Below are 25,852 nucleotides of genomic sequence, written 5' to 3'. Positions count from 1 at the left end.
CTTCCGGCCCACCGCAAAAACAAGATGGAGGCCGATAGCCTTTCTCTGAGCGGCGCTCTAGCTCCCCTTTTCTCCCCTCTTTTGTCCAAGCCGACATGAGAGCAGGAGAGACCACGGTATCAGCGACGCTCTAGTTTCAGACAGTGCTCCTCTCTATGGCCCATGTTTTTCCGCAAGCGTCCGGCCAGTCTATAGCCCTAGATGTCCGGCGGGTGGCGCTCTAACTTCAGCGAGCCCCTCTCCATGGTCCAGGCTGCAGGCACTCTAGCTTTCTACATGCCACTCTTCTATCCTGGAGGTCCAAACGAGCCCCACTACGCAGGCGCCGTGTGTCGCACGCGCTGCTGTCGACGTTCGCCGCGGCCTGTGGAAGCTCCGCTCTCCGCTCGGACTGCCGCCTCAGACCCGGCCCCGCCATGTACCCGGCCTGGGGCATGTACGGGGCGGCGGGGCACTACCCGCCGCCCCCCACCTCGATACCGCCTCCGCCGCTGCCCGTGCCCCCTCCCGTGATGCCCCCCACCGTCCCGCCGCCCAACTACCCGCCCCCGGGGCCCGGCGTGGCCCCCGCGCCTGGCGCCTCGGGCTTCCTTAGCCTGCAAGAGCAGCACCTGGCTCAGCTGCAGCAACTGCAGCAAATGCACCAGAAGCAACTGCAGTCGGTGCTTCTGGGGGGTCCCCCGCCCGGGCCACCACCCCCGGGCCTGCCCCCTCCACCTCTCCCCGGCTCCTTCACCGACTGGCCGCCGCCAGTGCCACCCCCCGTCCGTAGCTACCAGAAGCAATTCAAGCACCGGGAGCCGCCCCCGCCACCCCCACCCCGGGACTCCCAAGTCTGCAAGCCCCCACTTCCCCGAGAGCATGAACCTCTCCAGCCGTCACAGCCCCAGAGCGACTGGGAGCACCTGCCTTCTTCTCCAGTGCCCATGGACATGGAGCTGTCTTCTCCACCACAGTCGCCCGCACCTGCTGACCAGGCCTATCCGACCCCTTCGCAGGCCTATATCCCTCCAGCCCACTCTGAACCCTATATCCCTCTGGCCCAGCCACCACCTTCCCAGTCCTCTCCGTCCCAGTCTTATTTGTCCCATTCTCAGCTTTCTCAGCCACCCCCGCCATCCTTTTTGGAGCCCCCTCCATCAGTCCCTCCGGTCTATTTCCCCCCTTCCCAATCCTATCTGACACATTCTCAGTCTTACTTGTCTCCTTCCCAATCGTCCACTTCCCAACCAGTGCAATCTAGTTTGACCCCATCCATTTCCAAGTCTAAAACTCACTTTACTGCATCCCAGTCGTCCTTACCTCCTGCCACTCCTGCCCAGCAAGAAACAGTGCAGAGTGCTGCCAAGGATACTGGTGATAATTCTGATCAGCACAGCACTCAACAACCAGACCCATCCACTATGACCCCTCAGGTAAGAGCTAAGTGCCCAACGTGAGCATTGCCGCAGAATGTGGCTGCAGATTGGAAAAAGATAGATGGGAACAGATAATTTATGGATATATTGTGAGTTGTAAAGATGCTCAACTAAAGATAGATAAAATAGAGATACCATAAATGAATTATGTTTAAATTAAACAAAATATTTGATTTCAGTTCACAAAAGCCAGGAACGATACAAATAAGATTAAAATTTCATAAAACTTCCACTGAATGTATGTTTTGTGTCCTGTAGGTGTTGTGGTTCAAGAGCCAGCAGATCCCAACCACAATGGGATGCATAAAGAATAAAATTTCAGCCTTGACTGAACCTTATCTGATTGGTGGATTTTTCAGAGTTTCAAAGTTGTGATCTTGCAAATTGTGTTGTGCAGATGAACTACATGGAACTCCACTGAATGAATACTTTGGGCATTCCATATTGATGCAGCAGTCTGCAGGCACATTGCAGGATTGTTTCCTAATTAGTTTAATTTTTTTCAGTTTACCAACAGAAAAGATATAACAGTACCACAGTTGTTGCTTGGCCACACCTGCGGTAGTTAAGGTTACGAAAGTACTTCTGTTAAAGGCCCTAGATGCCTTATTTGTACAGTTTTCAGAATTTGGCCTAAATGTGTTCCGGCTTGATCTTTTCCTAAAGGTGAACTTTTATGAAACACTTGAGGAAAGTCTTTTCAAAAGTTTATGAAGAATATATACTTTTTATTGTTAAAAACATTTATGTCTGTAGGTGGGCAGTCAGGCCCCAAATCTGTAAAAGTTCACATTTCTGAAGCAGTAGCCACTATAGCAAACTAGCCACATTCAATCGGCCAAATAGCCACATGTGGCTGGTGGCTAGCATGTTGGATACCATGGAGTTAAAGATTATTCACTTGCATAATTTTGAAAATGCACATCATAACGTGCCTGGAGCCTTAGATTGTATGTGCAGTTGATTAAGCTCTGTATGAGCCCAAGGGTCAGCCTGCACAGATCCAGTTGTAGATCAGGGGCTAAGTGCACTTCTTAAAAAAACTTGCTGACTTAGTTTTATAATTTAAAATTAACAAGGGGTTGGGTTTTTTTTTAATTTGACTCTTGTGTTCAGAGTTAAAGCCAAATTGGTGGGGAGGGGTGTTAATCTTTGTCTTTGAGGGATGTGAATGTTAAACCAGTTAACTAATAAGCCTCAGCCTCAATGGGTGAGGTTTACCAGAGATGGTTAACTGGTGAGAACTAGAGCAGCTCTCCTGCCATGCTGCTTCAGCCCAACAGAGAGCCTGCAGTGGACAGGGACTGCTCTGCCTGGACAGGCATCCCGACCAGAGCAGCTTCTGTCTGTGGCAGGCCTGGGTGCCCTGCAGGCAGGGACTGCTCCAGCTGGGATGCTGGAGCAGCTCTTGCTTGTGGGGTGCCCTAGTCAGTGCAGCCTCTGCCTGCGGCATGGCGGGGCTGCATCAGCCCAGTAGCGAGCAAGGGGGTCCACTCCAGTTGTGCTGGAGCCGTACTCCTCTTGTTCACCCCTTTCCCTTTAATCGGTTAACTGGTTAAACAATATATTTAATCGATCAACCAGTTAAATGGGATTTTGCATTCCTAGTTAAGTTACATGTGTAAATTAATTATTTTATTATTATTTAGTATTTATTAATCCTTGGGATCATTTTTAATTGGCATACATTTAAAGCATATATTTGCACTTGCATAGCTATTAAAAATTTGTACTTTCCTAACAGACATTAGTTAACCTCTTGTGTGGTGGTGTTCATTGAGTCTACGAACTGCAATTTTATAATGGGATTGACAGACACTACTGGTTGAACCTTTCTAGTCTGGTACCTTTGTACTAGGGGTGTTAAAATGCTGGAAAAATTTCAGCAGTAATGCAGTACAAGCGGGGTGGTATATGTGGGGAGCCAGCTTTTAAGCCAGCTCCCCGTACGTACTCTATTTTGGAGGCAGCAGTGCAAAGCGGCAGGTGGCTCCCTGGGAGCTGGTGTGTGCTAGGAGCCAGCTTTTAGGCCAGCTTCCTGTGAATACCGGGAGCATGCATGTGACTGTGAATGTTATCAGATGTCCACTTATCATGGATATGGCCAAGTTTCCCATGGTCCCATAAAGTTTGGGACCTGAGCTCCCCCTGAACAGAGGCTGCTGGGGGGAGCGGAGGGGAGGCTGCCCTGAAGCATCCTCTCTCTGCAGCAAGCCTAGGCCCACTGTGTGTGGAAGGTGCTTTGCAGCAGCCTCCTCTACTCGCACCCCATGTTGCTTCCTCTGATACAGGCATCAGCGCCGGGGCGGGGGAGCGGCGGGGAGGCAGCACCACAGAACCAGTTCTGGGGGAACTGGCTTTTAAGCCGGCTCCTTCCAGCGCGGGCTTCTGCTTCCTCCCCTTGCTGCCTCTGATACAGAAGCTGCAAGGGGGGTGGGAATGCAAGTAGTTAAGATTAACCAATAAGACTAGGCTTATTGGTTAATTGTATACTACTCACTTACGTCCCTATTTCACACATTCACTTTTTTCAATCAGATTTGGGACATAAAGTAGTTTGAAAGGAATGATTAAATTCAGCTTAGTGCTGTTCTGCATGCATTTTTAAAAGCAGCTCCTAATGTAACAAGGAGCTGAGGGCTGCTGGCAGATCCCATGCTGTATTGATGTTTGTCTTCCACTCATAGCCATGAGATCTTTTCTGTCATATTTTGATCTGAATCCTGATTATGAAAGTTAAGGTCAGTTGTAGGATCTAGAATGGTACCATTGTCTATCATAGACATAAGACCCAAAATGTCATTTGAGAAGCAATTTTCTGAATAGACCTGCTCTTTAAATACTCACCTCACTATTAGAAATAAACCCTTCTAATTCAAGCATAAGGTATGTGAGTAGAGGAAGTTTGTATTGTACATATTTATTTTTTACCTATTTTGAAGATGAATTGGAGACTTTAGATTTGAGGAATCTCATCGAGCACTATTCCCCAATGCTGAATTTATACCTTCAATTTAAAATAATCTGTCACTCCTGTTGGCTTCTCTGCTGTTCTTGTGTTGTCTATTCAGAAGTGGCTCTTCTTGACAGTAATGAACAAGGAAAGATGTGAAAGATGAGGGATAGTCACAGATTCTTAGAAGGCGAGAAATTGCTAATTGAGTTTGTGCTTTCATAGGCTGCACCATTCCATGATCTTTAGGTTAAGCTTTTTCCGTATCCTCCTTTTATGGCTGTCAAATACAGCCCTGTATGTTCCCTGTATGTTGCTAGCATTCTCATAAAAGCTATATACATTCTTTAGATGATTGGGACTTTAGTACACATTCAGTAAACATTTTTTAGTAAATATTCAGAATTTTGAGTCCATAAAGTTAGAATTTAGTTCCTTTTGTATCTTATTTTAAATCTGAGTTCATAGCATTTCATTAAGTTTTTAGTTAGCATGTAGATTATAGAACCATAATCTGTAGGAAATCTTCCAGCTTCATCCTTGATATTTGGGGCAGGGCAGTACAGATCCTGATAAAGTGTAATTATTGAGCTATCTACGATTTTGAAAATCTATAAAAACATTTGAGAGCTGAGCTGTTTCTTGTTATTGTTTTAGCCTGGGGGAGATGTATGCCAATGGGTTACAAAACCTAGAAAAAGGGATTTACAATGGATAATATACAGGCAGTCCCCGAGTTACGCGGATCCGACTTATGTCGGATCCGTACTTACGAACGGGGCTTTTCTCACCCCGGAGGATGCGGGCGGCGGGATCGCCCAGACGCGCCGCGGTCCCGCCGCCCGCGTCCTCCGGGGCGAGAAAAGCGGCTCCACGGCTCCCTGGTCTGCTGGGGGGGGGACCCTCCCCTGCAGACCAGGGAGACGTGGAGCAAAGCCGCGGAGGACGCGGGCAGCGGGACCAACCCAGCAGCACCCCAGTTGCTCTGCCCCGGGCTTCCTGGAATCAGCCACTGATCAGTTTCAGTAGCAGCTGACTTGGGGACACCTGGGGTAAAGCAGCTGGGGTGCTGCCGGGTTGGTCCCCACAGCGCCGAGGTGCGGTGCTGCGGGGACCTACCCGGCAGCGCCCCAGCTGCTCTGTTCCAGGCATCCAGATTCAGCCGCTGTTGAAACTGATCAGCGGCTGATTCCAGGAAGCCCAGGGCAGAGAAACTCTGCCTCCGGCTTCCTGTAGTCAGCCGCTGGTCAGTTTCAGCAGCGGCTGAATCTGGACGCCAGTTCCGACTTACGTACAAATTCAACTTAAGAAGAAACCTACAGTCCCTGTCTTGTACGTAACCCGGGGACTGCCTGTATATCCCTTTGCATTTGACACACTTACCTGGTGTTGTTCAGGTCCTTAACTCAATTTTTTTTTTAAATAAAATGAAAATGTACATGTTCATTTAAATCATTACTATAGAGTGGGGCAGAGGATGAGGGGTTCATTGTTCAGGCTGCCCGAGGGAGAGAGGACTACCCCAGCCCTATCTCACCACAGCAGTTTGGGGCTATGTTAGAAGTTCCTCTCTATGTCTACTGAAGCTCCAGTGTGCATAGCCAAGGGTGAGGTGCATGTCCCCTGGCTGGGGCAGGTTCAAGTTCCTCTGCCCCCTGTGCTTTTCAGCCATAGTGGGGAATGCAGCAAACTGTGCACTTTCCTCTCAGTCTCTAAGGGGAATAGCCAGCAATGTCCCTGTATGAATTGGGGGTGGGAGGCTCCTTTTCAAACCAAAGAGCCAAACTTCGTCAAAATTCAGAACAAGTGGTTAACAAAGAGTTCTATAAGAATGCCCATTTGAATGACTGAAAATATACAACCTAATATTGTTGGTAATTGACATAATGATTAATAATAGCATAAATGAAACATTGTACTCACAGACTTTATTTAATGGGACTTCTGGTGCTGCATCTTTTCACACATTTCTTTAAAAGTTTACATCATAACTGGTCAAATCTAACTTCACTCATGCAGCCAGGCTGTCTTCTGTCAGTCTTTTGGCGGGGGCTGGTGATGTGGTGGTGCAGGAGACTGGGTTGGGATATACAAGGAGCTCAAGGCAGGATATTTTGTGTATGATGACCTCTGGGCACAAGGCTGGGGTGTGTGGAATTGAAAAAGTGTTATGGCAGGAGACTGGGGATGTGATGTATGAGGGGCTCAGAGCAGGGGGTTCAGGTGTGTTATGGATTCAGAGTTGGTGTGTGCGGGAGTGCAGGATTGTTACAATGCTGCAGCCAGATGAGGGTTGGGCCCCAGTGAGAGGGTCTTATTGGCCAGGCTTCACTTTTAAATAAAGTAAAATATTATGTTCAACACAAAAGGTTTCAGCATTGTCTTGATTTATGGCAGGAGTGGGGAACTTTTTTTGGGTCGGGGCCACTGATCCACAGAAAAATCAATCGGGGACCACAGAAGTATGAAACAAAAAAACAAAAAGCCTCCAAAAGCCCCCAAACCTCACTGATGTGACCTCCACCTGAAACACCATGGTGGGGGTAGGGGGCAGGGAGGACTAACGTTTAAGGCCTCAGCCCAGATTTACTTTTCTGGGGTTCCAGGGTTAGTGGATTTTGAGGGGGCCCCCAGGCTCTGGGTTAGGGTAAAAAATGAGGGGTTAAGTGATTGGGTGAGGTTGCGAGGTCTGGCCAGAGGGCAGGAAGCTGGCTGCCTGACCAGGGGGCAGGGAGGATTCTGTGCAGGAGGAAAGGGCAGGGGATGTCTGGCCAGGGGATTGGAGGTAAAGGGGATTTTGGGGAAGGGGGATTCTGGGCAGGGGGGGAAGGCAGAGGGATTCTGGCCTGGGAGGGGGCAGGGAGGATTAAGGGCAGGGGATATCTGGACAGGGGGCTGCAGGTAAGGAGGATTTTGGCCAGAGGTTTTGGGGTGGAGGGTGGGGATTTTGGTCAGGAGGCAGGGGCTGTCTGGCTGGGGAGGTGGAGATCTGGACATTAGGGGGTGGAGGGCACTCACTTGTTTTCGTGCCATATGGCAGACACCATGTAACATGCCTGCTGTTCCCATTCCCCGGAAGCCTCCAGGAAGGATTTACAGGGGAAACCTCCAGGCAAGTATTTCTTGGAGGGATGAAAAAGGGTGGTGTGCCTGGAGCCATTTTGGCTGCTTGTTTCCCGCGTGCGGAGGGAAGCACTGAGATGTTTTTGCTCCACTTGTTCGCTGCATGCTGGCTCTGGCGCGGACCCTCGTGGCTTTCTTCCCCCGTTCCCAGGAAGCTGGTGCTGATGCGCCAGTCTTGCAGGGAGCCCTAAAGTTGTAGCACCAGCACAGGCTCCCTACGGAGGGGGGGCTGAGTTGGGGCTCCAGAAGAGTCATATCTGGCCCCCTAGAGAGCCATAGCTTGCCAGCACCTGCTTTAAGTTATAAGAGGAAGTTGTATACCAAATTTGGGGGTCCTAGCTCTTACAATTTAGGAGTTTTTGAACAGACAGACAAAATCTCTCAAATATGTTGTAGATACAGAGAAAGTGAAGATCTTGGAAAATTTAGAGGAAATTCTCCAGAATTATCCCCTTCAAAGAAGGACTAAATGTCAGACTATTCCATCAGATCTTGTAGAACTATGTCCCAAAGGACACATCTTTCAGCTATAAAACACTTTAAACATATATGACATTGAAGATTTAATGCTAGGAGCTAGTCCATTGCTGGTCTTGTCTTATTTCTGGCATTCCCATCTGGTTACTTGTGCAACTCCCAGATGCCACTGAGGTTGAAAGACAGCTATTTATAATAGGCATATAAGCGACTAATCAAGTATTCAATAAGCAGAAAATCAGATAGTTTACTAGTGATGCGAATAGTTGCTTCCCCCCACATCCCTTGCTGCCTCTATCAGAGTGAGGAAACAAAGGGGGGGGAGTGGGAGTTGGCTTAATAGCCAGTTCCCCCCAGCACTGTCTCCTCAGAGGGCAGGGGAGGTAGAGGCACAGCGGGAAATGGTGTGAGTGGGGACTGAGGCAGTCTCTGCTCATGCTGCTTCTGATGAGAGTCTGCTGGAGCTCTTGCACATTTCAAAAGCAGAAGCCCAGCAGGCAGCCAGTGAGGAACTCCCCCTCTGGCCCTGTGCTCCCTGTAGCTTCTCTGCCTTTGAAATGTACAAAAGCTTGCCAGTACATTTCAAAAGAAAGCCCTGCATTCCCTGTGGGGTTTTTGCAACAGTTCAGAGGCAAAGGCACCCTTATAGACAAATCAAATAGTCAGTGGAAATCCCATCAAGTATTCGATTAGTTAATTAAACTAAATTTAACATCCCTAATTTATAATTTTAACTCAGGGTATTATTTTCTGCCTTATTGGTTGTTTGTCCCAGTCTGCTTCTCTTTCACAGATTCTCTACTGCCATTTTCACTTTTCCTACTCTTCATGGTTCTCTCCATTTGTCTCTTCACTTTCTTTACTCTGTGCATTTCTTCCTTAAATGTCCTTTTGCCCTCTTTTTCTTTTCCCGTGTTCCATGGCTTCAATTAATTCTCCTCATCCAACTTTCCCATTATGCCACCCAATCTGAGCTTAATAATAAACACATATAACTAGTTGTTAATTCAATGTCATTATTTTCTTTAGTCTATTCCCCCAATCCCTTAGCTCACATGTTGAGCACCTTTCTCTCATCCTTTCTCTTTTTTTGCCTTCAGTTTAAGCTCTGTGGAATAGGAATAGGATCTTCCTTCATATCTGTATGCACTTAGGAGTTTTGACCTCTACTGTATCTCAGTAATGATGTGGAGTAAGGAGTTGTTATTATGAACTAGACATAAATGCTCCTCTGGAGACTGTTTTCTCTGACAGATTTCAGTGATTATCTTGGTTGGCTATCTCTTTTGTCTATTAAACCTAGTTGCTACTGTAATTCTCACAAACTTTTTGTGTATTATAGGAACAGCAGCAGTATTGGTACCAGCAACACTTGCTAAGTCTGCAGCAAAGGGCAAAAGCACATGCACAGGGCCAGCAGCAACCAAAGGGTTCAGGAGTAGTGAAGGATGCACCTGAGCAGAGAATACAGCAAGAGGAGGGGAAAGTGACTGCTCCTAATCAGCAGTGTGAACCACCTTCACTGAAAGAGCCCCTACCATCAGCTTCCAAAAAAGAGGAGCTTCCTGTCTTATCTACTGAGCCTAAGGTAGGCTGTGCAGAGATGCTGTGCCATATGTTATGTTTGTTCCTAAACAAATGTTTTCCTCCTGCTTGGGTCTGAATAATAATATCTAGTCCACAGAGGACAAGTGAGGTACCCAAGATCACCCAGCAGACCAGGGATAGCTCTTTTGTGTCCAGTAGACCCCAAATCTCTTGAGTCCAAAACCACTGATCTATTCAGTAGGCCATATTGTCTTCTAATTAATAGATTTTACACCTGGGAAAGAGACTCCAGGACATAACTCCCTGGTCTGGCAAGGTTGGAAACTAGTAAAATCTTTTTCAGTGACAAGCTGCTGCTTCATTTTGTTAGGTAATAAATTGAGTTCCTTTGTGTGATCAAAGTGGGTCTGGAGAGTCCTCGTACTATAGATTTGAAAGTGTTCTGCTCTTGGGATCCACGCTTCCTGCCATTTTGAAGTAAATAGTGTTAAGAGAATCTGAACCAGATGACATATCTCAGAAAAAAGGAATTATTTAAAAGAAAACAGGGATCTTTGAGTGTAAACGACGAACCGTTTAACTGATAAGCAGATGCTTAGTGATTAATGGTATTGATTACGCTCAGCAGAGCTGCCTCCCCGAGAGTCAGTTGGGCAAGGGTAGCTGGTTCTGCTCCTTGGGAGGAAGCTTTGCTACCAGCAAAGGCTTATTTTGTATTTAATCTAGAGTGTGTATCCCAAAGACTTTGTGGAGGTTCATATTCAGATATGCATCTGAACCTAATAGCTCAGGCCTGAACCAGAATACTAAATTCAAACACACCTACATTTTGGAATAGTTTGGATTTTGATTTAACCTTGTTTGGTATGCATATTACTTTCCTGTTATGTACAGGCAAAGGAAAGTGGTGCTCTTTCCTCCTCCTGCTCTAGATTTTGGAAATAATGGTTCTTTTGTTAAAGACTGGGGTCTTAATCTGTGCCTGATAATCAAGAAGTTTTGCCTACATATCTTTCTGCCCATGTGCTTAGTGATAATTTTTGGATTGAACTGTTCATCTTATTGAACAAGGTAAACAAGATAATTTATTCTGATAGTCAGGGCTCGACAAATGGCTGAATCTACTCGCCTGTGGCGAGAAGATTTCGGTCGGTTGCTCCATGTGCCCCATTCACCTGTGCTTCGCGCATGTGCAGTGCAGGGCTGGCAATTAGCTCTTGCCAGGGTTTGTCAAGCCCTGCTGATAGTGTCATGGAAAGTCAGAACACCAAAATGCAGGGTCACAGAATTAACAACTGCCATGAAACTTTTATTTATTAGGTTGTTTTTGTTTAGGTGTTGTGCTTGAAAGGGTTTTGCCTTAATAATAATAATAATAATTACATTTATTTTTAGCTGAAGCTTGAACCTCCTGAGGACTCTGAGGAAGATTTGAGGTTGCAGCAGTTGCAGGTGGCAGCAGCTCAGTGGCAGCAGCATCCACACCATCGAGTTGGTTTTCAGTATCAGAGAATAATGCAGAAGCATGCCCAACTGCAAAAGATCCTACAGCAGTACCAACAGATCATTCAGCAGCCACCGTCCCCACAGGTTAGTTGCTGAGGAACTGGTGTTTGGTATAGCTCTTCGATGATGCAATACTCATGGTCTGATAAGATGTGTGTACTGTGATCATTTCTTCTGGCTATCTTGTTTGCCTTGCTCTCTTTTTAATCTTTGTTCATAGGTAAAGACTTTTAGCTTCTTCTGCCTTTAGAAGTTACTCTCCATTTTCATTTGAAGATTAGCAAGAATATCTGGAGCAGTTTTCATATGAGGAGTAATTAAAAAGGCTATTTATTAACATGGGATACAATTCTCAAAATCATGAGGAGCAAGTTAGGCTCTTAAGAGTCTGTTTTTCATTGAGTGGTGTCCCTGCGGGTGCTCCACTTAGGTCTCGGTGTATCCCTACACCGCCGATTGGAGATTTTTGGTGAGCAGTGTCCCTCACGCTGTGCCTGCGCTCTTAGGATCTCGCGCCCCTGCCATTTGTCGATAATGTGTGCAGTGCGAGCCCCGTCACTTCCTTTTCTACCATCCTTGGCTGAAGATGGAGTCAGAGCAGTGCTCGTCTTCCTGACAGGATAAACAAGATTATTAGAATTAGTTTAGACTTTCCCTCATAGTTTAGTCAGTTATTGTTAGTTTCAATGTTTGTTATAAAAAATAAAATTTTAAAGTGCCACCACCTCGGCTTTTTTTCTTCAACATGCCGGCTTTAAAAGATGCCACTCATGCCAAGACTCGATGCCTATTTCTGATGGCCATGCCTCCTATGTTAAATGCCTGAGAGAGTCTCACGGAGCACATAAGTGCCCTCACTGTCAGAACATGACAGCCAAAGCCAAAAAAGACTGCAAAATGTGGCTCAAAAACCTCTTCTGGGAGAAGTCCCTACAACCTCCATGGGACAAACCTGAGGACACATGGGGACAGCAGAAGCCCACTGACAGGGCTGCTTCACCACCCCACAAAGACTCACAAGCCTTGTGGGCTTCCCCGGCACGCTCATTACCGGAGCTGCCCAGAGCCTCTCATTCCCCGGTGCCATCAGTCTCAGGCACTGCAGAGAAACACAAGTCTGCACCAGCCGAGAGAGCTGAGTCAGAACCCAAGCACACCGCACCGTTCAGTGCTGCAGAGGCAGCGGCACCCACGAAGCCGCATATGCCACCACCATCACCAGTTCCCACAAGCACCTCTATGGTGCCTGAACAGACTGGTCAGACCAAACTTGACTGCACTCCAGCACCGGAGCATAAGAAAGCTTTGCACATGATGAGGCATTTACAAAAATCTCCTCAGCCAGGCACACCACTGAGATCAGGAGCTTGTTCACCACACTCCTCAGTGGTGTATTATACCCAGGGGCACACTCATATGCCTCCCCACTCTCCTATGCTGCTCTAACCAAGAACTGACTAGGGCAGGAGCAGATTTTCATCATGCCATTCATCCCCGTCTGGATCAATAGCTTTCTGGCATTCATATCGGGATCATTCCATACAACAAAATCCCATGTGGCCCAACCAGCCATGGATGTGTCCTCCACAACAGTTCCAGCCTCAGTGGGCCCTTGGGAACCATGGCAAGAGTATCGACCACTTTCCTCCATGCCTCCCACTCGAGATACAGCTCCTACTTCATAACAGCGCATGTCTATACTTTCCCCAACCATATCTGCGCATTCTTCACCGTCTTACCTGCCCTCAGTAATAATACAAGCGGGTTCCAATGATAACAATAACTTATCTCATTCAGACTCAGAGAGTTCCTCACACGATCCCAGATCCAGTACACTAGATGAGGCAGTCTTCCAGATATCACCCTCTCCACCGGCAGATGATCTAAAACAATTTCAGGAACCATTTAAGCGGGTAGCTCAATCACAAGACATACCCCAAGAGATATAAGACAAATTACTGATGATACTACAACCCATGGCATCCTCGAAGATACTTCTACCCGTCAACAAAGCTATCCTGGAACCATCAGACGCGCTGTGGCAAAATCCAGTCTCTGTTCCCACAACAAACCGCAAAAGATATGGACTTCCTCTTCACACATCCCCAGCTGAACTCACTGGTCGTAGACTCGGTTAATCACAAGGCTAAGAACCCACAATTTAAGTCTATGCCCCGTGACAGAGCATAAGCGGCTAGACACCTTTGGCTGCAAGGTGTACCCTTCATTTCATGATATCAAATTATACAGCCCTCCTGGCCAACTACGATCATGTCAACTATGCTAAACTACAGGACCTGTTGCAAGACCTTCCTGACATTAAGAGACCACACCTCCAGTCCATCATTGAGAAGGGTTTATCTATAGCAGAAATAGCCCTCCAGGCCGCAATGGATGTCACTGACACGGCGGCTAGAGCCACAGCCATCATAATGCATAGGGCCTCATGGCTGCAGTCATCCCAAAAGAATTACAGTTGAAGGTGGATGCACCTCCCCTTTGATAGAAAACAGCTATTCGCCACTAAGACAGATGAGGTCCCACACTCGGGGGATGTACTCCCCACCTAATAAAAAATGCAAGTATAGCCCCCGTACCAAAGGCCAAGGGACTAGAATTATAACTATTACAGGCAATACCAAAGGCCATACGACAACAGGCCTAAGCAATGTCCTAACAGCAGGAGGACGCAGCAAAATTAGTCCTCCACCGCTCAATCGACCTCACATAAACAACAAATATGAAGCCTTGGTCAGGGGTCTGAGCGACCACCCCACAGCTCCACTGTATTCCAATGCCACTTTCCATCACCGCCTGAGACCCTTCTACCAACAGTGGGCCCAAATCCCTACAGAGAAATGGGTTCTGGAAATGATCAAATCGGGTTATACAGTCCCCTTCACTTGCATGCCCCCTACCCTGTCCCTCTTCAGGGACCAATTTCACGCACCCCTATTACGAGCAGAGGTACAAAAGTTACTCACCCTAGGGACAATAGAACCTGTTCCCACAGAATATCGAGGAAGAGGGTTCACTCCAGCTACTTCCTAACAGTAAAAAAACAGGGGGATGGAGACCAATCCTGGATTTCAGGAAATTCAAGTTCATCCTCAACACAAAATTCAGGTTGGTGACCCTGGCAACTATCATACCTGCACTGGACAAAGGGAACTGGTTCTCAGCTCTTGACCTTCAAGACGCATATTTTCATGTAACCATCCACCTGATCCACAGGAGATTTCTCAGATTCATCGTAGGTCAAGACCATTACCAATACAGGGTCCTCCCCTTTGGTCTTTCTACGGCCCCTCGAGTGTTCTCCTTCCTCAGAAGACAGAACGTCATCATCTTCCCTTATCTCAACGATTGTCTTATAAAGGACTCCACTTGTCAACAAACTATAACGATGACAACCTCTACTAGGGAATGTTTTTCCCATCTTGGCCTGCTTATCAATATATAAAAGTCCACCATACAGCCCACACAAAAGATAGAATGTATTGGGGCACTCCTAGACTCGGTGACAGCAAGAGCCTACCTGCCACCACAAAGATTCAAGGCAACCTGCAACTTCATTCAGTGGATCAAGCAGACTCTTTTTTCTACGGTCTGGACATGCCTCCAACTATTGGGGCACATGGCAGCTATAATCTTCGTGATCCTATTCGCGAGACTACACATGCGCTGCCTACAGCATTGGTTCACAACCACCTACATCCCAACCTGACGCAGCCTCATGAAGTGCCTCACGCTTCCTCTGCCAGTACTGAAATCTCTCGACTGGTGACCTCTTCAACCAACATACTTTCAGGTATGCCCTTCAACTGCCCAGATCTGTTAGTAACTATAACTACAGATGCATTGCTTATGGGCTGGAGTGCCCATGTGGCGCAAGGTCAATACAGGGCACTTGGTCCCAATGGGAAAGACACTTCCATATCAACATCCTGGAGCTCAGGGCCATTCACAATGCATGCGCCCATTTCCTTCCCCTGATAAAGGGCAGAACCATTTGTGTCCTCACGGACAACACACCCTCTATGTTCTACGTCAGCCGACGGGTGCCCGATCACACTCACCATGTGCAGAAGCAGTCAGATTTTGGAACTGGTGTATCAGAAACCACATAACTCCAGCCACCACATATATAATGGGACAGCAGAACGTGAGGGCCGACAAACTGAGCAGACGCTTCTCAGACCAACACGAGTGGGAGATCAATACCAATATTCTCCTCTCTGTTTTTTGCAAATGGGGTTTCCCAGCTATTAGACCTTTTTGCAACACCACTCAACTGCAGATGCCACAAATTCTGCTCCCTTGCAGGACTGGGCAAGAGATTGGAGGGGGATGCCTTCACCATTCACTGGATGGTTCCCCTATGCTACACCTTTTCACCAATTCCTCTTCTCGCCAGGGTGATCAACAAGATCTGATCTGACTAGGCCATAGTAATTTTAATAACCACCGCCTGGCCAAGACAACTCTGGTTCCCTTATCTACACTACCTATTGATAGATCAACCCATTCCTCTCCCTGCGGTGCTGAACCTCTTGATGCAGACCTATGGCAGGATATGCCATCTGAACATCAAAACTCTGAAATTCACGGCATGGCTCCTCCATGGTTCCAGAATAAAGAACTTACTGTTCGGACAGTGTCAAACACATCCTACTGAACAGTCGACAGCCTTCCATGAGAAGCACCTACCAAAACAAATGGACATGCTTTCAATAATGGTGCACAACACGCAATTTATATCCCAATAGCGCCCCTATACCTACAGTGCTGGAGTATCTCATGGACTTCAGCGACACGGGTCTCTCCATCAGCTCTATCCGTGTCCACCTGATGGTGGTCATGGCATTCCACGAACCTGTGGATGACATCTCTCTCTTTGCACATCCCATGATGAAGTGATTTCTTACAGGCCCGCAGAAAACACGCGCAACCCTGCACCCCCCTGGTGCCACCGTGGGACTTGAACTTGGTTCTCGACATGCTCACCAGGCCACCCTTTGAGCCACTAGCCACTACATCATCACAATACTTATCCATGAAGGTGGCCGCCTTAGTGGCAATAACATCAGCAAGTCAGGAGAAATTACAGCCCTCATGGCAGACCCACCTTTCACTACCTTTACCAGGGATAAAGTGCCTCACCTGAAGTTCCTCCCTAAGATCATATCAGACTTCCACTTAAATGAACCCATTTACTTACCTACTTATTTTCCTAAACCTCATACCTCCTCCAAGGAGGCCATATTGCACACGTTAGATGCAAGACGAGCGACTGTGTTCTACCTGGATAGAACCAAGGGAACCAGAAAACCGGACAGCCTCTTTGTCGCGTGGTCTACTCTAGACCACATACAGGAACAGCTGTCTTGGCACAGCATCTATCCAAATGGATTGCCAGCTGCATACATACAGTTTATGAACTTCATGGCAAGCAGCCACCACAGATTATCGGGGCTCACTCCACATGTGTGTCGGCCACAACAACGGCCTTTCTAAACAATGTACCATTAGTGGACATTTGTAGAGCAGTCACATGGTCCTCCCATCACACTTTTGCACAGCATTACATCCTGAAGAAGGGGCCAATACCCTCCACATCTCTGGCAGATGCGGTCCTTCCTTCCTCTACATAAATGACTCCAATGCCCACCACCACCTGACGGGTACTGCTACTGAGTCACCTGAGTGGAGCACCCACAGGGACACCACTCGATGAAGAAGAAGTTACTCACCTGGTGCAGTAATGATGGTTCTTTGAGATGTGTCCTTCTGTGGGTGCTCCACTATCCTCCCATCCTCCCCTCTGCTTGGAGTCTTAGGGGACTTCAGGTAGAAAAGGAACAGACAGGGCTTGCACCACGTGCCCACTCAACAAATGGCAGGGGTGTGAGATTCGGGGTGCGCAGGCATGGCGCGAGGGGCACTGCTCACCAAAAATCTCTGATTGGAGGTGCGTTGACACACCGAGACCTGAATGGAGCACCCACAGGGACACACATCTCGAAGAAACATCATTACTGCACCAGGTCAGTAACTTCTTATTTTTGAAAATGGGACTTGTGTGTCTTCGAAAATTTTACAATGAGGATAGCTTAGTTTAGAAATGAAAAGGTTACTTTAAATGGCAGGAATAGAAACAGCTGAATGTGTGCCCTGATTTACTGTGTCCTCTAATACAATAAAAAGTATATTAAAAAAGACAATGAAAAAGTCAAAATAAAATAAATATTTAGGTAAAGCATAACTAATTGTAGAACTTATTGCCTAAAGATATTATTGATATAAATAGATTAGTACGATAAAGTATAAAATTATTGCTCTCTGGGGTCAATAGGATGGTACTGGGTAATTAAGTGGATTGTTGGTGGTTAGAGGAGAGCCTTACACCTTTCCAGTTTCTTTGTGAGAGGGGCTTTGTTCTCCCTTAAAAAAAAACCCTCAGATTATCATGTTAGCGCTTAGAGACTCCAGCTAAGATTGAGCCCCCATTATGCTAGGAATGGTACATACCCATAGGATGTGTCTAGACCTCAGGGTTTTTTTTTCCAAAAAAAGTTGCCTTTTTTCCAAAAAAAATTCTCCTGCATCTAGACTGCCGCCACATTCTTTCGATATTAAATTGAAAGAACGCAGAGGGTTTTTTTTGACTGCGGTAAACCTAATTTTACAAGGAAGAATGCCTTTTTTCAAAAAGTGCTCTTTTGAAAAAAGGTGTTCTTGAATGCAAACGGCTTTTTCGAAAGAGAGCATCCAGACTGGATGCTCTTTAGAAAAAGTGGCTCGCTTTTTTGAAAGAAGTGGTTGCAATCGTCTATAGACCATTGTTTCTTAAACCGGTGTGCCACGAGGCAGTTGGAGGTGTGCCACGGAGAACAAAATAGTTCAAAATGGCTGCCCTTAAAGGGGCAGGTGGCCTTTTTTTATTTTGCTCAATAACTTCTCCCAACCCTTCTTCCCCCCCCAATAACTCCCCCCCCCCCCAACCTTGTTTGTTGTTCAACAAAAAATCCTTGGTGTTCTCCATAAAAAAAAAAATGGTTTGGTGTTCCTTGATCTTAAAAAGTTTAAGAAACACTGGTCTAGATGTTCTCTTTCGAAAGAGGCTTGAAAGAATTTACAATCTAAACAGACAAGACAGACCAGACAAAGGGTAAGCAGCAAAACAGGCACTGAGAGGTGAAGTAACTTATTCAAGGTCACATAACAGGTTTGTGAGAGAGTGGGGAACAGAATTCTGTTCTCCTAAATCACAGTCCAGTGCTCCACCAAGAGGACCTTAGTGTCTCTTTTGTGGATGTGGGTCTGGCTGCAATCATGGAGTCCCAAATCCAATCCTGATTGGATTCTCTGGTCATTTCCACAATGCAAATAATACATAACAATGCATCCTTGCTCATTCTCAGACACAAAATACATGGCTAGAGGGGCAACTGGTTTGCTCAACTGTTTCAGACTTGACTACATTGAATTGGCTGGACCATTGATATAGCATTTTTATACTCTCTTGACCAATTATAACAGTAGTCAAATGGGAGATATGAAAAAAGATAATTCAGCCTTCACATTTTTTTTCTTGTGCAGCTCTTAGTGAATTCTTTATTGATTCATATTTTATGCATAATATACCATGGTTTAATACTTTTTCATTTCATTTTGCAATAGTATGTGTCTGCATGAATAATATGAAGCATGTGGTTATATGCTACCTCTAGCACTCAAGGATTTGAAAGTCATCAGGAAAAGTATATTAGAGCCAGTAGTGCCCAGGTGAAGGAGACAAGTAAAATAATCATCATGGTTCCTAGAGTAGTACATTTGCATGATTTTACAAGGCAGGGTTAAGGAGACTTGCACTTTGGCCACAGCAATTGAGATACAGATGTGGTATAGATAAAATATAGTAAATTTTTAGTGACTCTTGTAGGTTAACAACTGTTATTACAAGCTTAATGACAGATTGTTCACTGAGTTTGCTTTGTTAGACAATCAAGTTAGGTAAAATCAAACTTGGAGGACTACTGCAGTTTACTCAAAATAAGCTTGGTTTAGTGGTCCATGTGGTACTCTGGAATGTGACGGAAAGGATATTTAAATTGAATTGGTATGTGGTTGGAGCAAAAAATTAAAGATTCTAGGAAACAAGGCTAATTGCTACCTATATTAAATTATTTGTGAATTGATTTGTGATTTAGTAGGGATGGAGGATGTTACCTAGTAATACCTCCAAATAGTTTGGTTGTGTGCAGAAGTAATCTTCCCGCCACAGCATCTTCCCTTCACCTTGAGTGATGGGGACTTTTCGAATGCAAGTGTTTGTACTTATCTGTCACTAAAATGTATAGGTTGGAGAAACACTAGACAGGATATGTCTATCAGACAGGATGTTTTTATTTCTGTTTCTTTGTAACTCTTCTGTCAAACTTCTGCATAAGCTGAAGGTTGTGACAGAGGTTGATATTCAAGCATGTGGATTCAGAAGGAACTTAAAATGTATTTTGCAGCATTTCTATCTTTTTTTTTTCTTCCAGACAATGTCAGTGGATATGCAGTTGCAGCATTATGAGACACAGCAGAAACAGTTTCAACAACTTTACAAAGAATGGGAGCGTGAATTCCAAGGATGGCAGGATCAGCTTCAGACCTATCCTCATAAAGACCAGCTTCAGGAATATGAAAAACAGTGGAAGACATGGCAGGGACAGATGAAAGCTACTCATTCCCATCTGCAGGAGAAAGTGAACTCGCTTCGAAACATGAAGAATCAATATACTGGAAAAGTTGCTTTACCACCTCCTTTTGTTCCATACTCTCAAACTTCTCAAGAAAGCATGCCTGTTATGCCTTCATCTTTGCCTTCAGCCACCCCTTCACAGGCTCCCCCACCTCTGTCTTCTGATCCTCAGTTGTCTAACTCATCTGAACTCCCACCATCTAGTCCTCAGGTTTTCCAGACTTCTAAGACAACCAGGCCAGCTCTGCTTCCTATCCCTGAATCTTTTGTATTTAAAATAGCTGATGCATCTGAAGCTTTACCTTGTCATTCTGAAATATCTTCATCTGCTGACTCTTCAGACCAAGGAAACACTCAAGTTCATCTGGGCAAGCAAGCTGCACCATTTGTTTCTGTCTCATCTGAACCAGCATCTGAAGAATTGAAAATCTCTTCTACAGTGTCTTCAACCTACGTACCCCCCGCCACTACAATATCTACAACCTACGTAACCCCTGCCACTACAGTGTCTTCAACCTACGTACCCCCCGCCACTACAATATCTACAACCTACGTAACCCCTGCCTCTACAATATCTTCAACCTATATACCCCCTGCCACCAACATTCAGGATAAACCAGTGCGATCAGGTGGATTGCTTCCAGACCCACCCAGAGCCACATATGTAGAAGGACCAAGAGGTCCTAGGTAGGTCTTTTTCCTTTAGTTTGCACGCATTCTCGTTTATACAGATTCTTATACTATTCTCATCACTGTAGTGTCTATAATGCCAGTTGTGAATTGAGCAGTGTAAAAAAAATCGGTCATGTACAGGCAGTCCCCGGGTTACGTACAAGATAGGGACTGTAGGTTTGTTCTTAAGCTGAATTTGTATGTAAGTTGGAACTGGTACATATTGTAGGGGAAACTCTAGCCAAACATTTCTCCAGAGCTCAGTTTTATTCTCCCACACCTCACTTCCCTCAGTCCTTTATTCTCAAGCTGAGGTGTCTGCTGAGAAAAGCCGCTCCACGTCTCCCTGGTCTGCGGGGGCGGGGGGGGCGCTGGCTTCGCGTCTCCCTGGTCTGCTGGGGGGAAGCAGCTAGTGCGGGGTTGCCTCACCCCGTTTGTAAGTAGGGATCCGATGTAAGTCGGATCCATGTAACCCGGGGACTGCCTGTTTTTCATTCTTTGTCATCTCTTTCCAAGGGAAATTTTGTGTGCAGCATAGTGGATTTTATTTTGTGGCTTTTTAAAATTAAATTCTGTGCACTATGTTGATCTGGTCTACACTTAACATAATCATAATCTACCTTGAGGGCTAGGTCTACTGAATTACAGTGCTCAGGGGTATGAATTTTTTACACCCTTCAGTGTCAATCTAAATGTTAACAGAATTTTTTTTCCCATGGACTACTATTTGTTGGGGAAGTAGATTGCCTAAACAAATGGAAAAACTTTTTCTATTAGTGGGGCAAATATCCACACAGTGGCTCTCTCTCCTTTAGTACACATAATGTAGACATGTCCTCAGTGAAAGCAGAATCAGAGACATGAGCCTTGTACATGGGTATTAACTAGATAGGTTACATCTTTCTTGTGAGATTGTCTTGTGTACCCCACGTTTCCCTTGTAAAACACAAAGCATGCCTTTTACATCTGCAACAATTTCTCAAATGGAAAAGAGAAAAAAAAATTTCCTGGACTTTTAGTTTATTTTAATTCAAATTATCTGGAAACTTAGCGAAAAGCCAGCATTGAATGACAAGCATCACTCTTAAATCCCTAGCAAATACTACACTAACCATCTGTCTTGGAGAACAGTTTGGAAACATCTGTTTCAGAAATGTTTAAAGTTATCTGTAGGCACAATCACAGATAGGGAAGTTAAAATGCAGGTAATTGTATCAGAGGCAGCAGAATGAGTAGCATGTACTGGCTCCCGGGAAGCTTGCTGCGGGTGCGTGTAACCACAGATTTTCTTTCAGTCCAGGAGCGAGCAGGGTGGCACCTGCGTGTAACTGTAAACATTAACCAATAAGCCTAAGCTTATCAGTTAAATATTTACACAGTTATAAGTTCACATCCCTAATGCATACAAATAAAATATATGAGTTCAGCAAATTACAACTTTTCAAATGATACACATGTATCATTTGCATAAAGCATTTTCCAGTTTTGCATATCGATATTAAGAAGGATATTTTAATAAAGAATATGAAATGCACCATCACAACTTGATTTCCAGCTAAGATTTTAAGTCAACATCTCTTCCGGAACTAGTCCTCATGAGTGAAATTTACACTTTCAGCCACTGCTATGTATAAAAGAATGGTTCAAATGCTGCTGCTCTCACAGAAGCAGGGGGGAATTTTCCATTATGTGTGTATGAATTAGGGATGTTAAATATCAGTTAACTGAATAGTGGATTAACCTCATGAATTCTTACCTGTTCCTCGACTATTCTATAGTTCCCGGGGGTGGGGCCAGCAGCCAGTGCACTCCAGCCCTACTCCTGAGGAGCCCCCTGCTGCTGTCCAGGGCGCCAGGGGTGTCTAAGCTCCCGGACCCAGTGCAAGCTGGAATTGAGCCGGGCTGCCTGCCCACCTGACTCCTAATACACTTTAAATACAGAGCCACACTGGGGTATGTCCCAGACCTAGCACAAGCCAGGACTGAGCCAGGCTGAAGGCCAGCCTGCTAAAAAATTTACTTGGGCGGCGGGGATTCATGTCATCTATAGCATTAACCTATAAGGTTTTGCTTATCAGTTCATCAACCATACTATTACGTCCGTATTATGAACAGTGCCTCAAATAATATGAGACAGTAAGAGACATGTTACATTAGAGCATGATACTGATTATTTTGTGGCTCCTCGTCTAGCTTTATTACCTAGAGGTTGCTGAGTCTGCAAGTGGCTTATGTCTGTCTCAGTTGTTCATTGTGATATTGAAGCACATATTTCTGTATTTTTGAACTGATTCAATGGGTTTTGCAGAGGCCTACAGAGACCTATGTATGAAAGTGTTTTTATAAAGTGAAAATGTCTTCTAGAGAATTCTCACTAAATTTGATTATTTGAATAAGTTTCTTGTTTTACTTGTAGGTTTGATGGACCTCAGGGAAAAGGCTTTGACAGATTTGAAGGGCCAAAACAGAAAGGGCCTTGTTTTGAAGGCCAGCGCCTGGAAGGGCCAAGGCCAAGATTTGAAGGTCAAAATTCAGATAGACGGTCTACAAGCAAATGGGGGACTATTCCCAGGGGGCCAGCAGCACAGTTTTATATTTCCCCAAATACATCACAGATGCACAGTTCCCGACCAAGTGGGCCACAGTGGAGGGGGCCCAGACCTCCTTTAGGACAGCAGCAGTCTCAAACAGAATCCCGAACAGAAAACAGAGAACCTTTTGCTGATGTGAATGTCAACCAGCAGTTGGTAAATAGAACCCAACCTGCTTCAGTTGCCTTTGATACAGATACAAAGAATTCTGGTCCAGTCAAGCCAGCTGAGGACCTGACAAAAGCTCCGCAGGAACCACTCAAAACTGAAGTCAAAGAAGTTATTCCAGCACCTAAAAAGTGGACTTGGAGTTCTCATGATCCTGCACTGCAGTTAGAAGAGACAAAACCAGCTACTCAACCTCCACCCATTCAGAATAAAAAAACAGTACCACTTCCCAGTACGCCTGTAACTGTGCAGTCTACTATTCCTCCAAGAACAGGAGGAACAGCAGCCTTACTTCCAACCCCTGTAACAGGAAATAAAGACTTGAAATCTACAGATAGTAAATTGCCCGTTTCAGAAAATAGTCAGAGTAAAGGACTAGCTGGGTCAGAAAATAACCAGGGTAAAGGGCTGGTTCAACCAGAAGACAATAATGGCAATTTACTATTAGGCAGAGGCCAGGGGCAGAGCGGACTGGACGACGGCCGAGGCCGGGGGCAAGGCAGACTGGATCGAGGCCGGGGCTGGGGGCAGGGCAGGCTGGATGACGGTCGAGGCCGGGGGCAGGGCAGGCTGGACGACGGCCGAGGCCGGGGGCAGGGCAGGCTGGACGACGGCAGAGGCCGGGGGCAGAGCAGGCTGGACGACGGCCGAGGCCGGGGGCAGGGCAGGCTGGACGACGGCCGAGGCCGGGGGCAGGGCAGGCTGGACGACGGCCGAGGCCGGGGGCAGGGCAGGCTGGACGACGGCCGAGGCCGGGGGCAGGGCAGGCTGGAAGACGGCCGAGGCCGGGGGCAGGGCAGGCTGGACGACGGCCGAGGCCGGGGGCAGGGCAGGCTGGACGACGGTCGAGGCCGAGGGGAGGGCAGGCTGGATGACGGCCGAGGCTGGGGGCAAGGCAGGCTGGACGATGGCCGAGGCTGGGGGCAGGGCAGACTGGATGATAGCCAAGACAGGGGGCAGGGCAGATTGGAAGACTTCCGAGGCAGAGGGCTAACAAACAGAGGTAGAGGGTTACCCAGACAGGCAGCCACCCGAGGCCGGGGGATGGTACAGAGAGTTAGTAGTTGGGAGGAGCAGCTAGACAGGCGGTCAGATAGCAGGGAAAACTTGCCAGATGGGCGCTCAGACAGCTGGGATATAGGACCAGTTGGGCAGTCAGGTAGCCGGGAGAGAGTATTGTCTAGCCAAGAAACAGAATCAGCTGGCCGGGCAGGCAGCAGGGATAGGGGGCAGTCAGGAAGCTGGGAGAGGGGTCCTATCATGCGGGCTGGAAGCCGGGAGAGAGGTCCTGTCATGCGGGCTGAAAACTGGGAAAGAGGTCCTGTCAGGCGAGCAGGGAGTCGGGAGAGGGGTCCTGTCAGGCATGCAGGTAGCCGGGAGAGGGAAATGGGTAGGCCTGAGACAAGCAGTCTTGATAAACCAATCCGTCTAGGAGACAACGCTGAGAAATTATCATTATATCATCGAGAGGAACCAACAAGGGCTCCGTGGAGTCACAAAGAGGAGAGAATGCAAGAGGAGCCTTCATTAGATAGGCGAGATGCCCGTTCTTTAGAGCGCGAACAATTAGATGATTGGGAAAGAGATCGATATTGGAGAAAGCATGACACAGATTTTCGAGATGATCCCCTGGATCCATATGATAGAGATGATAGGTTTCTTTCATTGCCTCCACTATCCCCTCCTCCTCTACCTCCTTTGTCTTCTGATTTTGACAGGCGAGATACTTGGTGGGATGACTGGGAAAGGCCAAGGGAGAGGGAATTGGATAGAGATCTGGACAGGATTGGAAGACCCTTGGATATTTATGATCGAGAATTAGATAGAGAATGGGACAGAGATTACTTGAGACCTCTGGATGACAGAGATACAACAAGTCGTGACCTGGATATTCCCCCTCTTCCACCTTTGCCACCACTTCCACCTTTGGACAGGTATCGTGAGGACCGGTGGAGGGAGGAGAGAGACAGGGATCTCTACAACAGAGACCTCCGAGATAGGGGGGAGTTGAGGATCCGAGAGTATCCAGAGAGGCGTGATACATCAAGGGAGAAGCGAGAGTACCTCCCTGAAAGGACTGATTGGGAGAGGGAACGGTTGTCTGATAGGTGGTATTCAGATGAAGTAGAGCGACTACGACCTTTGGAGGATCAGCTTGATCCACCCCTTCCACCATCACGTTCATCTGACATTCTGGGAGAAGAGCCAAACCTAGACCCTGAACAGTCACTTGGAGGAGTAATGGTCCTTAGTCAAAGGCAGCATGAAATAATCTTGAAGGCTGCCCAGGAGCTGAAAATGCTTCGGTGAGTTGGCTAACCTTGTAATTTCTTTAGGGAAAAAGGTTGCTGGTTTATCTGAACTAATCCATAGAATTATATTAAATACTGTCAAGTAGGCTCACAGGGTTTGCTTTATCAGTTTAGATAATTATTGCTTCTGTTTTGACATTATGCCTCTCTCAGTTGTCAATACATGATGCTTCAATGAAGTGCCCCAGGCTAGCTGACCTTTTAAGCCCAAAAGCCTCAGAGAAATATCTGTGTTAGTCTGTAACGTAAACATTTTTTAAAATGAGTGGTACTGTAGCTCCTTAGAGGCTAACAAAAATTTTATATAGTGTCTTCAGTTTTGTGGGCACAAC

At 46.4% G+C, this 25,852-nt stretch overlaps 1 protein-coding gene across 2 annotated transcripts in view; it reads left to right on the top strand.

The window, feature by feature from the left end:
• The first annotated feature begins 216 nt into the window (after positions 1-216).
• YLPM1 (YLP motif containing 1) overlaps positions 217-25,852 on the top strand; it is a 91,934-nt gene continuing 66,298 nt past the window's right edge. For both annotated transcript variants that reach the window (XM_014570825.3, XM_075926867.1), the window contains exons 1-5: positions 217-1,415; positions 9,314-9,559; positions 10,915-11,109; positions 19,575-20,464; positions 22,866-25,514. In XM_014570825.3, the coding sequence (XP_014426311.2) occupies positions 417-1,415; positions 9,314-9,559; positions 10,915-11,109; positions 19,575-20,464; positions 22,866-25,514 (4,979 nt within the window). In that variant the 5' untranslated portion in view covers positions 217-416. The remainder of the gene's footprint in view (positions 1,416-9,313; positions 9,560-10,914; positions 11,110-19,574; positions 20,465-22,865; positions 25,515-25,852) is intronic.

The sequence above is a fragment of the Pelodiscus sinensis genome, chromosome 4 (assembly GCF_049634645.1).
Source record: "Pelodiscus sinensis isolate JC-2024 chromosome 4, ASM4963464v1, whole genome shotgun sequence".
Classification (NCBI taxonomy): domain Eukaryota; kingdom Metazoa; phylum Chordata; order Testudines; family Trionychidae; genus Pelodiscus; species Pelodiscus sinensis.
The sequence above is the reverse complement of the archived record's forward strand: the minus strand, read 5'-3'. Positions and strand labels throughout refer to the sequence as shown.